The sequence below is a fragment of the Thermobia domestica genome, chromosome 6 (assembly GCF_964235325.1).
Source record: "Thermobia domestica chromosome 6, izTheDome1.hap1.1, whole genome shotgun sequence".
Classification (NCBI taxonomy): domain Eukaryota; kingdom Metazoa; phylum Arthropoda; class Insecta; order Zygentoma; family Lepismatidae; genus Thermobia; species Thermobia domestica.
In genome coordinates, this window is record NC_137459.1 from 151,824,244 (window position 1) to 151,842,948 (window position 18,705).

General features: G+C 34.7%; 1 protein-coding gene across 2 annotated transcripts in view; it reads right to left on the reverse strand.

Annotated features, from left to right (window-relative positions):
- The window catches only part of LOC145688270 (histone lysine demethylase PHF8-like), a 93,489-nt gene that overhangs the window by 66,277 nt on the left and 8,507 nt on the right, over nt 1–18,705 (reverse strand). For both annotated transcript variants that reach the window (XM_081762260.1, XM_081762259.1), the window contains exons 2-3: nt 6,247–6,332; nt 2,224–2,341 (exon numbers count right to left, since the gene is read on the reverse strand). In XM_081762260.1, coding sequence (XP_081618386.1) covers nt 2,224–2,341; nt 6,247–6,332 — 204 coding nt within the window. The remainder of the gene's footprint in view (nt 1–2,223; nt 2,342–6,246; nt 6,333–18,705) is intronic.

The following is an 18,705-nucleotide window of genomic DNA, read 5'->3' on the forward strand; positions in this document are numbered from 1 at the left end:
GTGGAATGATAATGCAGGAGGAAACGGGAGTACCCCGAAAAAACACACGGACACGATGTTGTCCATCACAAACTTACTTGGCCGAGGATCGAAACAGACACCTCACGCATCAGAGGTAAGCGCTCTACCACTGAACCACGGTGTTCCCAGTCTCATAAAGAAATCGCAACAATAGAAATTCAGGAAAAATTGATCAGATTCACAAAGATGACCATAAAGAAGTCGAATCTAAGAATTAAGACAAATAACAAGTTGTCAGTTGAGATGAATAAAGGAGTGAAGCATGGAGATGAATTATCCACAGATTTATTTTTGGTTGCTTTATATAGAACCATAATTCCACAAAAGCAGTCAAATCTGCATATACGTGGGTGACGTATCAATATTACTAGGATAAAATACAGAAGAAACAGGTCTTAAAGTAGGTGACAAGAAACAAAATACATAGTGATATCAAGAGGTGAATAAGCGAAAGAAAGAAGACGTAGAAAATCTAAAACCAAACGTGTGAGGGAGTGAACACATTTAAGTATCTACGGAGACTAGCAATGAAAAGTGTGGAGAAAATACGAAAAGGGAATAGGTCATATTTTGCAAACATTTACCTGTTAAGAAGCAAGTTGATGTCAAACAGAACTAAACTCTTAAGAGTGGTAGACACCTATGAATGTGAAACATGGATAATGACTACAAAAGGGAAAATGCATTATAGACATGTGGAAGGAAAATATTACGAAGGATATATGATCCAGTACCGGAAAAAGGAGACGGAGAATCCGGTACAACTAAGAATTATACGACCTGATTAAAGATGGAATCAGTGTACCCCATATAAAAGCGCACTGGTTAAGACACATTGAGAAGGTGCAAACTCAAACCATGCCAAACTGGATACTACAAGCAAGGCTACAAACAACGAGGAAAAGAGGAAGAACAAAGGAACAACAGACTGAAGATGTGAGGAAACTAAAATTAAGAAGATGGACAGAGAAGATGAACAACCGAGGACAGTACACGCGGATTGTAGAAGAGGCCACGAGAGTTGTAGTTGGCTTCTCTTCAGAAAAACAAATCCTCACATTCGTATAGAATTATTACAGTATTTAGCTCAAAGATTTTTTTTTTTTTTTTTTTTTTTTGTGTTATCGAGAGGTGGATGGACAAGTTTTTGTAGTTCATTTAAAGTTAATTTATTCTAATGTGTTGTAATTCAGCGAACACACATCTAATAATGTGGTTTGTAAAAAGTTACTTTATGTTATAACTCTCGAATGTGTGAACAAAATTGAATGATTTTCGCACATATTATGGACTATTCGTTCATTTATGAGACACATGTCGGTGAGTCTACACATTTTACTGATGTTATACACAGAGAATGTTAATCACCTCCCGAGTTTCCAAATATCCTTACACAATACGACAACGATATATAAAACTGAAAAATCTAAAGATTCGAACGAACGACCATTCAAAGTCCCCGATTTCACAGATGATAGAAAAGATTATGTCTACATATATTTAATGTTGCCAGGGAGTTATTGTAATTTCCTTCTTAGAGAACAAGACTGGAAGTCCTTTCACTGGAAAGTACTCTCGATATTTCAGAAATGAATTTTCGGTACATTCCGGGAATGTGTAAATATTTTCGAACTTTCATGAATCATATGACTTTATCATAGACAATATTGCATCTATGAGCTCTTTCGAAGTTCCCCATTTCTTCTCATCTTATTCTTGCAACTTTTCCAACATTTTTCATTTTCATCTATATCATTTAGTTTACACAAATCTGGACTAAACTGAAGAGTTAATTTCGCTGAATAAGTTCTGAAAACGCACACAAATTTCCAATACTTACACGCAGTGATGAAGCTGTTTAAATACTACTACCACCAGGCAAAGAAAAATATGATCATCCAACTGTATTCTAATAAATATATTTATTCCAACAGCCTACGTATTCCTAACCGGAGTTTATCTTTCACGTCCCTTTCCTATTATCAAGGTATATTATCACTTGTTGGTTTTCAATCTAAAATTTCACAATTAGATTAGATTAGTCTAACGAAATGAGGTTACAGGATTGCAAAGAAACCCAAATTTGTGTGAGCAAAAACAAAGGTTCTGAAATTAACTTATTTAAAAAGCTATTTACAATTAATGGCTGTACCATAAACATAGTATAGTAACATGAAGAACATTTAAAACTACTAAACATACCTAGAAAAATGTCTAGATTTCAGTTCCGATATAAACATTGGAGTACCAGTTTCCACTGGTTTACTGTCTGCATCAGGATCATAACGATCTCTTCTATGGAAATTTGTTGGTATCTTGTCTGGAAAATAGTGAATACAAATATTAGAGTATAAGTGTATTTTCAGCAAGGCAGAGAAAAAGTACCTTTGGTCAAATAATATCACTTAATACTTAATGAAAATTATTAATATTCACCCTAAAAAAGGATGTTCCGAATTTCAACGTACTTCTTTCAGCATTTCAAACAATTATCATCAATATTAGTGTCCCTTCCTACTACTTCAAATATAGCTCTCATTTATGACACTTCAATATATATATATCTGCCTGCTATGATTTTATGTCGTCTACGTAAAGAAACAAGTAGCAGTGACACGTGTACACCACAAGAAGGGGTTGTATGGACTGATATTTTCTCGATTAATATTTAAACCACAAGTGATGGTAGAATTTCTAACATTTTCGGTTTTAGAGAGATTGGAGTGGAAATGGAATATATACTCGGAACGCGTAATTGATTGCAGAAAATCACTTCTATTTATAATCGTTTCTACTTTATAACGATCACCGTTATAAAAGTGAAAGTGGACTATTTTCTGCCACTTCTAGTTCAATAAAGGTATTAGAATAGAGACGGAATATATATTTTTGAACAATTAACTCATTATAGAAAACCACTTCTCTTAATCTACTACGGCTTTTATTCTACGGCGATCAACGTTAAAACCGGAACTGGTTAATTTCTCCCACTTCTAGTCTGAAAGTATTCCGGTATTAAGTAGTGTGTGACGATGGGCGCTTAATCGGTTGCAGAAAACTGCTTCTCGGCATCTATTATGGTTTTTATTCTACGACGATCAACGTTAAAATCACACGGAGTTAATTCCTGCCATTTTTTGTTTAAATAGAGCGTTAACAGAGAAAACTGTACTTATTCTTGAACGCTAAATCGATTCCGAAAACCTTTTCTCGCTATCTCTTATCGTCTTAGCTCTATGTAGACCTAAACTGAAGCACGAAGTTGCAGTGGATTTCTAACACTTCCTGTTTCAATTCAGAGTTGAGGATGGATATGAAATGTACCACGAACACGCTTAATCAATTGTAGAAAACCGTTTCTCATTATCTATTACAGTATTTGCTCTATTGTGATCAACGTTAAAACATCAAATTGTTGATATCTACCACTCTCGATTTGAATATTGCCTCTACCAACGAACTTGATTTCTAACTTTTCCTCATGACCAAATTTGGTGGTGGTCCATCAAGTAGCTCTTGAGACTTTTTGTCTCCTGGACGCACGGACACATGGACAGGGTAAATATATAAAGAAATTTTACTAAAACAAACTCCTTAAACAGTAATAAGCCAATATCCAGAACTAATCTCCAATTATTAAATTAAAATTTATCATTTGTGTTCAGGAAAAGAGTATATTTGTTCGATCACCTTCTCTTGTTCATATAGCTACATTCGTCATTGATCTTTGTTATATCTTTATTCAGAGAAATGGATACAATCGTGTCCGGACTTTCTCGGAGCCTTCCCGTTTCATCCCACGTTCTTATACCATATACCACCCATAATCATTTACTCTATTTATCATCCGTCTCCTTTAGGCTTAAGGACATAATCGTGGGAGGTTAAATTACAAAACTTCATTTCATTTTTTCATTTAATCAATTAAATAACGCATAATCAGCACATATTTTAACCTGTTCATTTATATGCTTAGTAAGTTGAAAAAATAGAGTTTCTGTCAGCGGAATATACAAGGGTCGTTCAAGGTTGACCGGGACTTTTATTTTTTCAGAGGAAACAGATAGCATAAGAAGCACCAAACTATGTCAGCTTTTCAAAGTATTTTCCGTGCACGTCGAGGCACCGTAGCCATCGTTGTGGAAGTTCCCTGATTCCTTTGGCGTAGAAAGAACTTGATTCCACTGGAGGACATCGTTCCGCAGTGCTTCATCTGTCGTGAATTTCTTCCCTCCCAGATGGTCTTTAACGGGTGCAAACAAGTGATGATCACTGGGGGCTAAATCTGGACTGAAGGGAAGACGGGGCAGAACTTTCCAGCGCATTTCGGCCAGAGTTGTTGTCACATAGGCTGTGTGAGAGCGGGCGTTGTCATGGAGAAGAATGACGTTTCCAGACAACATCCCAGGTCTTTTCTTGCGAATGGACTTTCGTACCGCACCACTCAACAATGTGGAGTAATACTGGGCATTAATTGTGCTCCCTTTGTGCGATATACACTGATGTAACTGCAGTCGGGCGAATATGTCCATGCGCTTCATTTGTCACCAGCTCCCTTCCTTTGCGAAACTGTTCACACCATTCGTACACTCTTGTCTGTGACATCCTTTGTTCATCATACTGTGCTTGCGATCTTCTGAAAATCTCAGCTGGTTTAACTTTCTCCTTCACAAGAAATTTGATTACACACCGCTGCTCCACAGCAACAGACACAGTGCTTGCCGCCATGTTCGCTGCAACTGCTGCACAAGCGCCAAATACGTCATGCCGGGCGCTAGTTACTCGAGAAGGAATATATTACGTCACCCGCAAGTTTCATCATGATCCGGCTATTCATCGATTATTTACGTACGAAAATCCCGGTCAACCTTGAACGACCCTTGTACTAAAACATATTTGTGTTCACGAGTTCAGAACAATAGTATGCTAATCCCAACATCGTATTAATTTTCATGATACCATATATGTACGTATTAAGTCTATATATGGTGATAGTAAGGAAATTATGAAAATTAATATTATGGTGAAGTTAGCATCCAGTTATTACAAATTCATAAACGCCAGACCTACTTTAATGAAATAAAAGCAAGTTGCAGCTGGAATGGTATACTTCAAATGAATTAATAGCTGTCCCATGTAATCCGCCATTGGCGGATTACTTGCTATATAACGCCGAAATTGATCTTTGTGTCTTAAACACACCACCAATATGTCACGGAAAACTCAATTTCAATTTGTTACAAAAGCCATCACTTGCTGCAGATATACATGAAGAAGAATCATAGATATTTTCAGCACGTATTTTATTTAATAAATAATGCTTCAAAATTTATGCAATAACTTCATCCAGCTTTAGTGGAAACTAGTCCACACGCATCATTTTGCTATGCCAAGTCTTCCAAAACGAAGCAGGCTTATCAATGTTCAAGTAGTTGGTTAAAAGCTCATTCTTGACGCGCTTGGTCTTGGATTCGGTTCCACTTAGAAGCTTATTTTTTACATCAGCATAAAATAACCTCACTTAGTTGCGAATACAATCAGCTGCTATTGCTAGCAAGCTGCCCTGTTAATGAAAAACGAAGGAAAAATATTTTTCTCAACTAAAACTTTCATATATAGTATCATTAACGCCATTTTAAACGAGGATTTAGTATGAGTGTACGTGGAGGTTCTTATGTGTATGTGGAAGAAAGTTCAATCACGGCTGCCTAATCCGCTAAACACCCGAACCCTGCAGCATGTGATTTCTAACTACATTCAAAAATAAAAGAGCCACAGATCTCATAGAAATTTTTCTGCAAGCACTATTCAAAATCTTTGACTACTATTTAATAGTTGCCAGTAATTTTGATGAAACTATTTCGAACTCAACGAATAGTCACGTCAAAAATACATTCCATGAACAGAATATTCACCACCAGAATTACATTATACGTCCAGTTATAATTCTTGTCTTAAACATATTGGTTTACCAACAATAATGAAAAATTATATTTCTCAAAAGTTATCTAAGAGTACTTTACGATAGGTTTCTATTATGAGAAGTGTACTTTGACCATAATAGTATCTTTAACGTTTTCCTTAACTCAAACTTGAACTAAATACACGCTGAAAATCACAGGAGATGGTGGAATTTAAAGGAAAAAGTATCAATGTCTTATCAGTTAAATAAAAAGTTAACAGTTCATAATAGTTAAATAAAAAGACCAGTATCATCATACTTACACGTCGAATTTCCATGGATACATATGCATCTAGGGCAGTAATATTTATCGATATCAATTAGTTCATACTCTTTCACAGCTACACAACTGTAAGATAAATAAGTAAGCAAGTTAATATACAAGGTATACCTGATTCATTAAAAAAAAAAAAAAAAAAAAAAAAAATTAAAGGTGGGTATACATCCCTTTAACTTTCTCCCATATTCCCGACTTGTTGGTTACTGGATTCATGTTAACCTCTAAATAATATTTCAAATTCTGTGAATTATGAAATGCGAACATACGTTCAAAAAACAAAGAAATGAACCGAACTCAGAAGTTCCCGGCGTGCGAGCTCTGTAGTCAAGCCGAGCTTGTCCTTGGCCACCAAATATAGCAATCTTTAGTTCCTTGAAAATGGGCTAATTGTCCATCGAATTTCGTTCACATTCTACCAGTAGTTACCGATAAGTACAGTACCACATACAAGGCGAGTCGGGCCGAGCCGAGCCTGTCCCTAGCCAAGTCCGATCCTAAATACCAAATACGGTATTTTTTACTCATTTGGCCATGGGCTATTTGTTCACTAGGCTTGGTTCAAATGTGGACAGTAGTTACCGATATATAAAGGTACAACATACAAGGCAAGACGAGTTAAGCAGAGCCTATTCCTGTCCGAGCCCACCCACTAAATATAGCAATTTTATTTCTTAGACAATGGACTACTTGCCCACCGAATTTCGTTTAGATCTGGCCAGTATTGTCGAGAAATAAAGTACTACATGCAACGCGAGTTGAACCTATTCCAGTTTGTCCCTGGCCAAGCCCAATCACTAAATACGGCATTTTTATTCACTTGTTTATGGGCTATACACCCACTAAATTTGGCTCAGATCTGGCCAATAGTTACCGTGAAATGAAGTAACACATACAAGGCGAGCTAAGCCGACTCCAGCTTGTCCCTAGCCTAGCCTGACCATCAAGTACAGCGATCTACATTTCTTAGATGACGGGCTACTTGCCCACCGAATTTCGTTCCTATCCGTCCAGTAGTTATACCAAGAAATAAAATACTACTTGCAAGGTAATTCGAGCCTATCCGTGTCTTTCTGGCCAAGCCCGGTTACTAATATAGTATTTTTTTATTCACGTGGCCATAGGGTGTTTGCCCGCCAAATTTGGTTCAGATCCGGCCAGTGGTTACCGAAAATAAAATACCACATGGATACACACATACAGCTAGAGTAGAGCTATAAACTCCTGTATGCTTACGCCGGGAGCTAAAAGTAAAATTAAAAAACTTGCTTTTCCAAAACAATGAAGCAGGACAGGTTATTATTAATAACAGGGTTCGTATCTCGGTAATGACAATGTTCGTATCTCACCGACTAATGAAGTTTAACAAGATCGTTAAAAGTAGTTTTTGAGGAGAAAGGTTCTGTTTATCAGTAACCTGGATATGGTGCACATAGTTTTGGATTTTTCCAACACAAATAAAGGTTATGAAAGCATATCGATTTGTGAAATATGACCAAAGTCGTTAATGTCATTTGAGAAGTCCCGAACATTCAAAATTCGTTCATTAGCAACATCTACTTGTTTGGGATAACAGGATAAGCGAATAACTTCGTAATTAATATTTTAAGATTTGAATTTGGTGCCGACTCACTGAATGGTAAAATCAATAAGTTTCTGTCTCGACAAATTTAAAACTGGTACAGTATCTAGAAGAGTAAGCTTTATTCAGTGAGAAGGAAGGGAGTAAGTAATAAACTCTATGTAAAGAAATGTCGCAAAAAGGTACATTCATGAAAATCTTTAGAAAGCTCTAGAAGAAGTCTCCATAAATCGCCCACAAATGATCTTTTTCAAAGTCAAATTTGGTACTTTTTTTTCACCCGAAAATGGCAAATTTATCCAATTTTGTTAAAATTGCCAGTCCCATCTGTATGGAATTCCCGAAGAATAGACTACTAAATAATAATAATAATAAATAATAAATAATAAAAAAATCACTCTATTCCATGAAAATCGCTAGTTCGGTTTACAAATTAAAATATATCAGAATTGCTAGCTTAAAACTCTTTGATTTGATAGATCATGAAAACAATGTAAATTGCTCCCAACATGACCGGTCGACAATCATTTTGCCACTTTGCTTCTTCTTCTTTTTACTTTCCTTTCCTTTTTTGACTTGTTCTGCTTTTTGAAACAGTAGATTATGTTAATCTAAATGGGATGCCGTATGTGTACAAACTTTTCTTATATTGTAAAAGGTTACCCTACCTCTTCGGAACGGCAATTACTTGATATTGTGTATTACCTATAATCTGAATGGTCTATAGATTTTCTTTAAAAGCAATAGTAATGATGTGCATTGTAGAAGAGAAATTATTCTTTTAATTCGAGATTTTCATTTCAATTCAAATCAACATGAGTAATTCTTAATCTCTCAATACAAAACATGCCTTGGTACAATCCGCGGCAAAAAACCTGCAACATGAGGATGTAAGTTTATTGTGAAACTACGACTAACAGCACAGGCAGTCAACAAAACTTTTATGTGGAACGAATCACGCCAGGATAAACCTCGGCCTCCTCCCGTGCACACTTATTTTAGAGCAAAAGACTTCGTCATTTCACAATAAACTTATATGCTCATGTTGCAGGTTTTCTGCCGCGGATTGTACATGAAAATTAGATTGCAAAGTTTCAAAGCATACCCAGTGTTTCATAAAAAAATCACGAAATTCTTCGGAAAGCTATGGTTAATGTGTTTTCAAAAGATGCGGCGAACCCTTTCCTCTGGCTAACTTCAACGTCGATCAATAAGAGTAATCTCAAACAAAATACAGTATACTCCCGAGTATCCGGCCTAGTTTTCTTTTATCGTAATTACATGAGGAAAGCAATGCGTTGGATTGGCAACATTGCCAAAGTATTGGAAGCGGGCGTCTTTGCTACGATCCTCCTACGTGAAATGTGCAAAATACAACTTGTGATAGAAAAAGAGCAGCGTTCTGCTCCTTGTTCATTGTTTCGTTAGTGCGTAACGGACCTCAGTACAGTACACTTGCCGCTGTTCCTGATTACAACTGTAGTAACTGTATTCGTAAATTGTTTTTGGGGTATGCTTATTTTTTATTATTATTTTTTTTAATGAACTAAAGTGAACTCCAGCCTATCCGGCCTGCCCTTCCGCCACATTAGGCCGGATACTTGGGAGTCTACTGTACACACTAAGTTTCATTAAAGTCGGAGAATTTTTTATGAAAGTGTCGGTTAACAGTTTTTAAAAAATTGGGGACGAGAATAGATTAGCTCCCTCATTATTTGCCGATTTTAACTTCAAACAGCGGGGACGACTGAAAAACCTCACAAAAATATACGCTGTACTGCTCCAAATTTTACGAAAATCAGCAGAGTTTAACTGACTTCTCTCACTCTCGACTCATTTCAACACCAAGCAGTGGGGATTGTGGAAAAGTATGAAAGAACATAAATTGAACCTAACAAAGCTGAATATAGATATGATATACTGTACGTTAAAGCTGAATAATTTTTAGGAAAGTTATCGTGGGTCTTATTTTCAAAATAGGAGAAAAGGGAAGGAAAAATTAACTCCCTCATTCTTGACAGATTTTTTAAAACACAAGTATGAAGGTAATTAAGAAGTCTCAAAGAAAAACGTGCATCACACTGCATGAAAGTTGAACATATACATATTCTATGAAGTCATTACGGAACATATTTTTGAGCTCGGGTGACGATAATTTAACTTCCTGACTGATTTTAACTCGAAGTATTTTATCTGGAGAGAGCCAGTGAGGTGATTATGAAACCACAAAATTCGACACATTGCATCAAGATCGATTATATTTGTCTCAAAAATTACCATGGAAGATCTTTTTATAATTACAGGAAGGTTAATTCACCCTTCCACTCTCGACATATTTCGACTCGAAGCAATGAGGATGACTAGAAGCCTCCAAGAAATTATACGCCATATTACATTACAAGTGAATAATTTAGGCAAAACTTATTGGGGAAAACAATTTTTCTATCATTTTACTTAGGAAATTTCGAAGTTGGGAAAAGCTATCCATACATACACATATATACGCACAATTTATATTGGAAATTCATCTAGTTGTGGGTGTGTGTGTGAATCTGCAAGCATGCAATATGAAGCGGATTTTACCCTTCTAATCCTTTCTTCTTGACGGATTTCGACCCCGAACAATAACCTTAGTTCCTAAGGTTGCAGAAAAGTATATACCAAGATTCCTTAAAACTCGATAAATTTTACGAGTTATCCTGAAGCAGACAGACATAAAGATGCAGGCTGAGTTGAATAGAAGAAGCTCGCTCACTTTGTAAAGAAGATACTATCAACAACTATAATACAAACAATGGTGAACAAACCTGTACTATTCAACTAGCAAAAAGAATACAGAGTAAATAAAACTAATTAAAAAAGAAAAAAATGGGGAGCTGGGTGCAATGCGTACGAAGGATATCTATACACATAATAATAATGTTAAACTGACGAAGTACAAAACAACAGTAAAGTATTACTAGGAATTGGATAAAAGGTAAACAGAAAAAGGGTGCAATAACTAGAGGCGAATAGACGAATTTCATACTTTTAAAATTTATTCTATTTAAAATTTATTTCCTTTTACTTATTTACAGAAAATTATGCAAAAGATGTACAAATTGACAAATGAAGGTTACGTGAGAAATAAGAGAGAAGGATGTGGTGATTGAGATGTCCGTCATGTATGAAGACAGGGTGTCTACTGGAATACCAGAAAGTAAATTCATGACTTTTTCATGACTTTTCATGACCTTTTTGTTCAAATTTTCATGACTATGAAATGCACACTATTAATTCTTAATCAATCGTTATGCCATTTAAATTTCTTAAATATTTACTCTTATCATTGTAATAGTAAAATATGGAATTAAAAAAAAAAAAGAAAAGAAACAAACAGGCAGTGTTTTTGACATTGTTTATTTTGAACTTATCACATAATTAAAGATCATAGTGAGTTTAGTACAAAACATTTCATAAAGCTTTATATGTAAAAAATTATATTAGTTTACATAGAGTCTGGATACTTTCATATACTTTTAAGCTCTTTCCAAAGTATTCATAATTTTAGGGGTCGCTGAGATAAATAGTGACATTTTAATCCAATTCAACTTCAAGGTCATACTCCACTCTCTAGGAGTGAGGTTGGGAGGGGGGCGAGATTTTAAAAGTAATCAAAAACGACCGATATTAGTGTTAAATTCATAGTTTTCGAGGTCTCTGAGTTTAACTATATCAGTTTTCATGATGTTCAAGTTCATCGTCACCCCTTGGGGTGGGGGTAGGAGAGGATGACTTTTTCAGATAAGATAGCTAATTAGTAACTACAGTAATTAGAGTGAATTAAAAACATTAACATATTTTCTCGTGCTTGCACGGAACTGTGCGGGTTGCTAGTCTTAAATATCACTTATTGTGAATCTTAAAGAAAGAATCTAAAATTCTGCCGCCTTGTGCTCGAGCACAGAATAGCACTTACCTAAATACGGGCCTGCTCTTACCAGTGAATCACTCTATACTGTATTTGAAGTTTTAATTCTGAGTATAATTATCCATCTAGCAGAAATTTGTCTGAAATTAAGCACTCAGAGAACTGCCCAAAGACAAAACAAATTATAAAAGAAATTAGTTTTAAAAAATAGATCATCAAATTTAAAATCTGCAAACTCAAACGAATAATATTATTTGCATAAGTCTAAAGGCCCAAAAATACACAATTTACATTTCTTAGAAGTAAAGAAATAGCAGATCAGAAAGTTGGACAGTAAAAAGTTGTTACTATATTACAGAGACTAGAAGATGAAATGGGGAGCAGCTAGGAAGACAGTAAAGTACCAGTTAGCCAGCACTAACTGGTGGGGGAAATTTTTACAATTACTGACCTGATACAACTGTTTCAGTGCATGCAGTATGAGGTATAAAAGTATGAAGTATAAAAATATACTCTGAAATTTCAGATTTTCATGACCAGTTGGGTAAATAAAGGACTTTTTCATGGCTTTCATGACCACTAAGCAAAATATATGACTTTTTTATGACTTTCATGACCAGTAGACACCCTGGAAGAATATATAGTGATAATACAGTACTATGCGTTTTAGTGATACCGGGTTTCCTGTGGTTTTGGTGTTCGTAGTTAATTGTTAATAACAGAATTTAGGTGTAATATATATATATATATATATATATATATATATATATATATATATATACCATAGCGCGTTCTTAGTGTTTCAAGATGGATAATCGAAAATCAATGTGAGCATACTGTAATCTAACTGAACTAGTTATTTTAATATGGAATCTTGAGTCTTAAGACATACCGTTCTAAAACCCAATATAGAATGCACTACCCAAAATGACCCCTAGCTGTATGGTCACGTGTCAGACACAAAGGAAAGCCCTATATGTTTTTATGACAGTATCGACTTCTAATCTGTAACCAGTCCCAGTTAATAACTTCTCAAGATTAAGCCTTCGTTACTTGGTAAGTTGCAATTAACAATCGCCATTTCCTTTATAAAGCATTATAGTAAAGTTACATTCATTCACATGTTATAAACGCCACTTACTTCTTAATTTTAAGCTCGTTACAATATATAACAAATGTAGACATGGATTAATAGTGACAGTTTATCCCTTGAAGAAAGATCAAACCACGTTTAAAAATGTAGTATAATAGAGACACATTGTCGACCAATTGATTTAATAGAAATACAAGAAATAGATATACGTAGGTTACACCATCATCGAAGTGAAACCTTTCTAACATCCCGAACGTGTAACGATTTATAACTGAGGGCCCGTAATTTGTAAAATTTACAGAAGTATGTAATATTACTTTAATAGAGTATTGTGTTAGTAATGAAAATATGTGAGGGTCATAGAAGTAAGGTCCGTAGTTATGGAGAAACAGAGGAAAAGAAAATGGTTTATCACCGAATCTTTCGTAAGGAAACCATTATGCACGGTATGTGAAAGTGAAGGCATGGTTAACCCATGATGCGCAACCAGAGAAAACTGTAATAGAGAAGCACGCGTAGACTGCCTCAAGATAGTATTTTGTAGAGTACAAGTGTGGGTAATAGTGCATTAACAAACATCGTGATACATACATTAAAATAAACGAAAGGAAAAGTTGGAAGATGCCAGAAATTGGAAGAGTGGTAAATCTGCAGAATAGTTAGTGGCATTGGGGATAAATATTCAGTTACAAGGTACGTACTGTTAGAGTACAGCACGTTCACTGATGGAAGTACACCTTAGCTAATGTAGAAATGCCTCTCGCTCATGATGAAAGAACAAACATACAACTCTACCTTGCGTTACTACCTAGGTCAGGTTGATATGTGTTCCTCGTATTTATCTTCATTTATGCGAATACCCCTGTCGCTTTGCACTTGCTCCCTGTGGAAGCACCATCTTCACAATGCCCTGCAGCGGAACAGGTAGTCCGGTTTTTGTATTTGTCACTTTTATGCATATATTTTATGGCATGTATTTGCACGCATATTTTAAATATGTAAGCAATTAAAAGGTGCTTAGCAGTATTTTAAAGTGAATCTGCATCGTATTGTACTACAAAAACGCCGAAGTTATAGCCATAAAGTTCAAGCAGTTCTAAAAATAACCTGCACCCGGAAATGCGATGCCATATATAAAATACGATTGTTGAAGATACTAAGAGTCCATTTTGTGAAAAAGGTCAGGGTAAATGAAGATAATTTGTGGTGCGACATCTTTTTAATTCCGTATTCCGAAACGTTTGATTTACACTAATAATGTTAACAATTCGGACATCATATAGGTGAAGAACATACAGGCTGGTCGTCACTCGCGTCACTCACGAACTTAGAATGAGAGCTCAGAAACACCAGATAAATTTATTTAAATCTTTTCTTTAAACAACAAACTCATTACTACATCATAAAAATATTGCTAGTCCTTTACTGTCGATATTTCACCATTTAGAATTTATTTTGATACAAACCTAACATTCAATATAAAATTTTAATATATATTTGTTTAATGCACAATTTTTGTGCATCTATTTAAATCATATATATCGACATATTATAATGACGTCAAATGTAATGGCAAGGGTCCAGATATATTGATTAAATTGTTTGTGGAAGTATTCTTTGCATTTATTACACGTTATTTTAGCACAATTGTGGTCAGCTTCTTGCTTCCCTTCTGCATTTCGTCCTAGAAGGATATGCAAACATGTAATCTTTCCATGCAGAGGGTTCACTTATATTTCGCAACAGATAGCATAAATCTAACAGAATGCTCCGTTTAAAATACATTATATTCAAAGACAAAATAGAATATGATTCTTTTAACAGTATGCATATTTATTGCATGAAAGTAAGTGGTGAGATTGAATAAGAGTTGAGAATGATTTTGCACGATTTACAAAAGAAATACTTTTCTCGGTACTGATTAAGAATGGTCCGTCATAAAAAGTAATAATTTTACGTTTAAAATGAGTCAGTGCACACAAAAGAGGATTATGTACAATATTAAATCTCATTGGTGGAGGAATTTTTCGTAATGTAGGAAACCACAATTTCATGTTTACAAGTATAATGTTACAAATGTGAAACTATTACAAGGGCTATATTATGGTTAAAGTGAATGAGTGCAGGTCAAATACAACTGTCTAACACACAAATTTCCACTACCGGAGTTTTTTTTTTCTTTCTTTTTTGTACTATCTTCATTTTGACACGCATCTTTCGTCGCTGACGCTCCCTGCGGACGAATCCCATGCAGGCCCCTTGCTGCTCTCCTGCCCAGACTCAGATAGATATCATTCTTGCTTTCTGTAGTAACCTAGCACAAACAAGTTGGTTTGTGTTTTGTGCACAGTGGTTTAATGGCACACGTCCGAACGCGTATTTTATATAACTGTAAGAGGAAGTCATCGTAAAGTGAATCTGTGGATATAAATGCAACACCTAGCCTAAGAAACAACTTTCAAGACACCGTGAGTGAATTAAGTTATGAAAGAATTGCATTTAGTAGAAAAACAGGTACTAGAATAGCACGTAGTCTGTGCAATATCCATCAGTTTTCACTATATTATCGATCTGTACGCATGTCCCTTTAAGGGAAAGTCTTGTCCGTGATAACCTTGGTATTTCATAAGGATATTAAGCCTAAACATACGAAACGAAACCAAATTATATATTTCTACTTGCCTGAATGCCTGTTGTTTTATAAAGAATCCAAGGTTGCTTAAATATCAGGCTGGAAAAAATCACGATTTTTTTTTAAAAAAATCATTTTTGTTGATTTTTTTTATTTAAATCGATTTTTTTTATTTAAATCAAATCTTTTTCTTCGTATAATAAAAGTCGCGAACTGAAGAAGAAACATTAGGAATTAGTATTAAATGTCAATTATGCCATTTAAGTGAAAGTATTGGGGTTGAATTTTGAATAATTCCTAATCGCTAACCTATTTCAATCCCAAACAATGTTTATTAAGCATTAAAGAAAAAGTACAGCAACATTTATCAACATGACACTTTCCTTTTCACTGAGGTTACTGATATTTGGCAGGGACATACTTTTAAAAACTCGGAACTAGCTAGCGGCACGAAATACATATAAAGTACATAAACTTCGCCTAAAATTAAGTAACTAACTCTATGGCCTATGGAACCCGGAGGTTCAATGCCACATTCACAAAAGCTCTCCACTGACTTCTATCCTTAGCCAACTGGATCCAGTTTCTTCTTTGTATTCCTATTTCTGCGAAATCAATCTTAATATTGTCCTCCCATCTGTGTCTAGGTTTTCCTAATCTTTTTTCTTTTCTTTTTTTTCCATTGGTTTCCCACTTAAGACTTTGAAAGTGTTCCTACTTTCTTCCATCCTGGCTACATGACCTGCCCACCTGAGTCTCTTAGACTAGATGACCCCAACAATGTTTGGTAAACCTTATAAATTATGTAATTTCTCGTTATGACGTTTCCGCCATTCCCCGTTCCCGTTCCTCTTGGGTCCGAATATTCGTCTCAGGATCTTATTCTCAAATACTTTCAGTGTATGTTCTTCCCTCATAGTAAGCGACTATACTTCGCAACCATACAGAACAACAGGCATGATTACCATTTTATGTATTTTAAGCTTCAAATTCCTCGACAGAATTCGCGACAAGGGATTTTGAACTGAATAATAACACGAATTCCCTGCTTTCAGTTGACATTTATTTCCTTCGTAAATATTGTTTTAGTCTGTTAATATTTATCCTAGATATTTGAAAGTATTTACTTTATCAAAAGTATTATCTGATATTTTAACGCATCCAAAATTTGCCGTACTACGATTCCGAGGAGCTTCTATGTATTTAGTACATAAATTTCGACTAAAGTTTTATTTTTTTAATTTTATTTTTATTTTGTTTCGGAGAGGGGATCGGACCACTCTAAATACGCCCCTATTACCTGGAAACAAAGAAATAGACGAGGACACAAAAGAATTTTCGTCTTAAATGTCCATGCTGATTTCCCCGTTGGAATGTTAACGATTTAAAAACCGCATGTTACGAAGAGAAGGAAGTAGGATTCACCCGTTACCCGTTCAAAATGGGATTATTTCGTAATCATCCTCTGCATGATACTTGTTTTCATATTGCGCTTACATACATTTGAGTCTCATTGTATTATGATTATCATCTTCCATAATCGAAATAATAGAACAGAAACGGGATTTTACTTATCTTCATTTTAAATTAATTTATTTCGGAATTTGATTCAAATCAACGATTTTTATTTTTAAAAAATCAAGTGATTTAAATCTTGATTAAAATCAGACTGATTTAAATCAATCCACCCTGTTAAAAATATTGATAGAAATTGGCAAAATTTATCAACTGCCTACGCAGCTTCAAACATCAGCATGGATTTGACTTTGTTTTAATTTTATTGAATGATATCTACATACAAAATTTGTAATTTAATACCTCAGTTTTAGCGTAGTGATTATGACACGTTGACTTTAAAATTTTATATACAAATACATTTAAAGTAATAACAGAATTTTCCCAATGGCTAAGGCGGGAGTTTCCCGATTTATATATATAATTGTATAATGTTTCTACTTGTGTAACTGTTTATCTTTTTGTCCTTCTGAAATAACTCTTGACAATTATATTAACAACTAGGCCTATGTAAAGATCAGTACAACGTATTTTTATCAGGAGTCCTTCGTGAAGACTAATCGGAAAACGACTATTACGAAGACCTATAATATGGATAATATTAAGATGGATCTCGAAGAAAAAGGTATACAAAGTAGAAACTGGATCTAGTTGGCTAAGAATTAGAGTTGGCAAAAACCATGGTTTTTATTGAAAAAACAAAAAAAAAAAAAAAAAAAAAAAAACTGTTTTTTGGTTTAGATAACTTGCTCTATGTATTTATATTACATATGAACAGAAATAAGTTTGTTTCACCGTAGTGTTATTATGTAACAAATGGGTTATGCTGGAAGGGGTCACATAAGTTTAAAGCGGAGTCCAAACCGTTTCTCGACTTACATCCAAAATAAATTGTCCTCCATTTGAACTCGAAACCGGGACTAATTAGTCAGAAATGCGATAAGTCTGCCGACGCACTCTCAAAGGTCTGCTGTTACGTTGTATTGATCTTTAGATACTTATAATATAATTGTCTAATTGTCAAGAGTCATTTGAGAAGGACAAAAAGATAAACAGTTGCACAAGTGAAATCATTATACATAATTACATATGGACCATTTCAAAATACTTCAAAGTACAGAAGAACTAATTAAGTCCAAGTTAGTCCACTACGACTTTTATTAGTTCAAGTTAAAGAAATACGACAACTTAATTTGCAATCAGTAAGAAAAGTGAATAAAGATACAAATTATTTGAGCCCACTTTGGCTCTGACCCATTTAAACATAACTAGATATCAAAGATACTTCTGATTTCAGTAAATGCTTTTCGTGGAGTTTGTGTAACCCCCCCCCCCCAAAAAAAAAAGGACGGTATTTGGATGAATTTTATCAATAGTAAATATTGTTAAAACTAAACAATATTTAGAATTTTCTTTGATTGCAATTAAATAACAATAATAATAAACTAGAAAAAAATCACAAAAGAAACATTCATAAACTTATAAAAAAGTTGTTTTTGTAGTATAATCTCTTTGACTAACGAATGGAGAATTTAGGTCTGAATATAGTACGAATAATATGCGGAAGTGACACGCGATAACCCACAAATGTGTGTTCATCAAGATTTTACGAACACTTACACTTTTACAAACATTTTTCACTTTTTGGTTTAAACCAGCCAACCCTGCTAAGGATAGAAGTCATTGGAGAGCTTTTGTGAATGCGGCATTGCA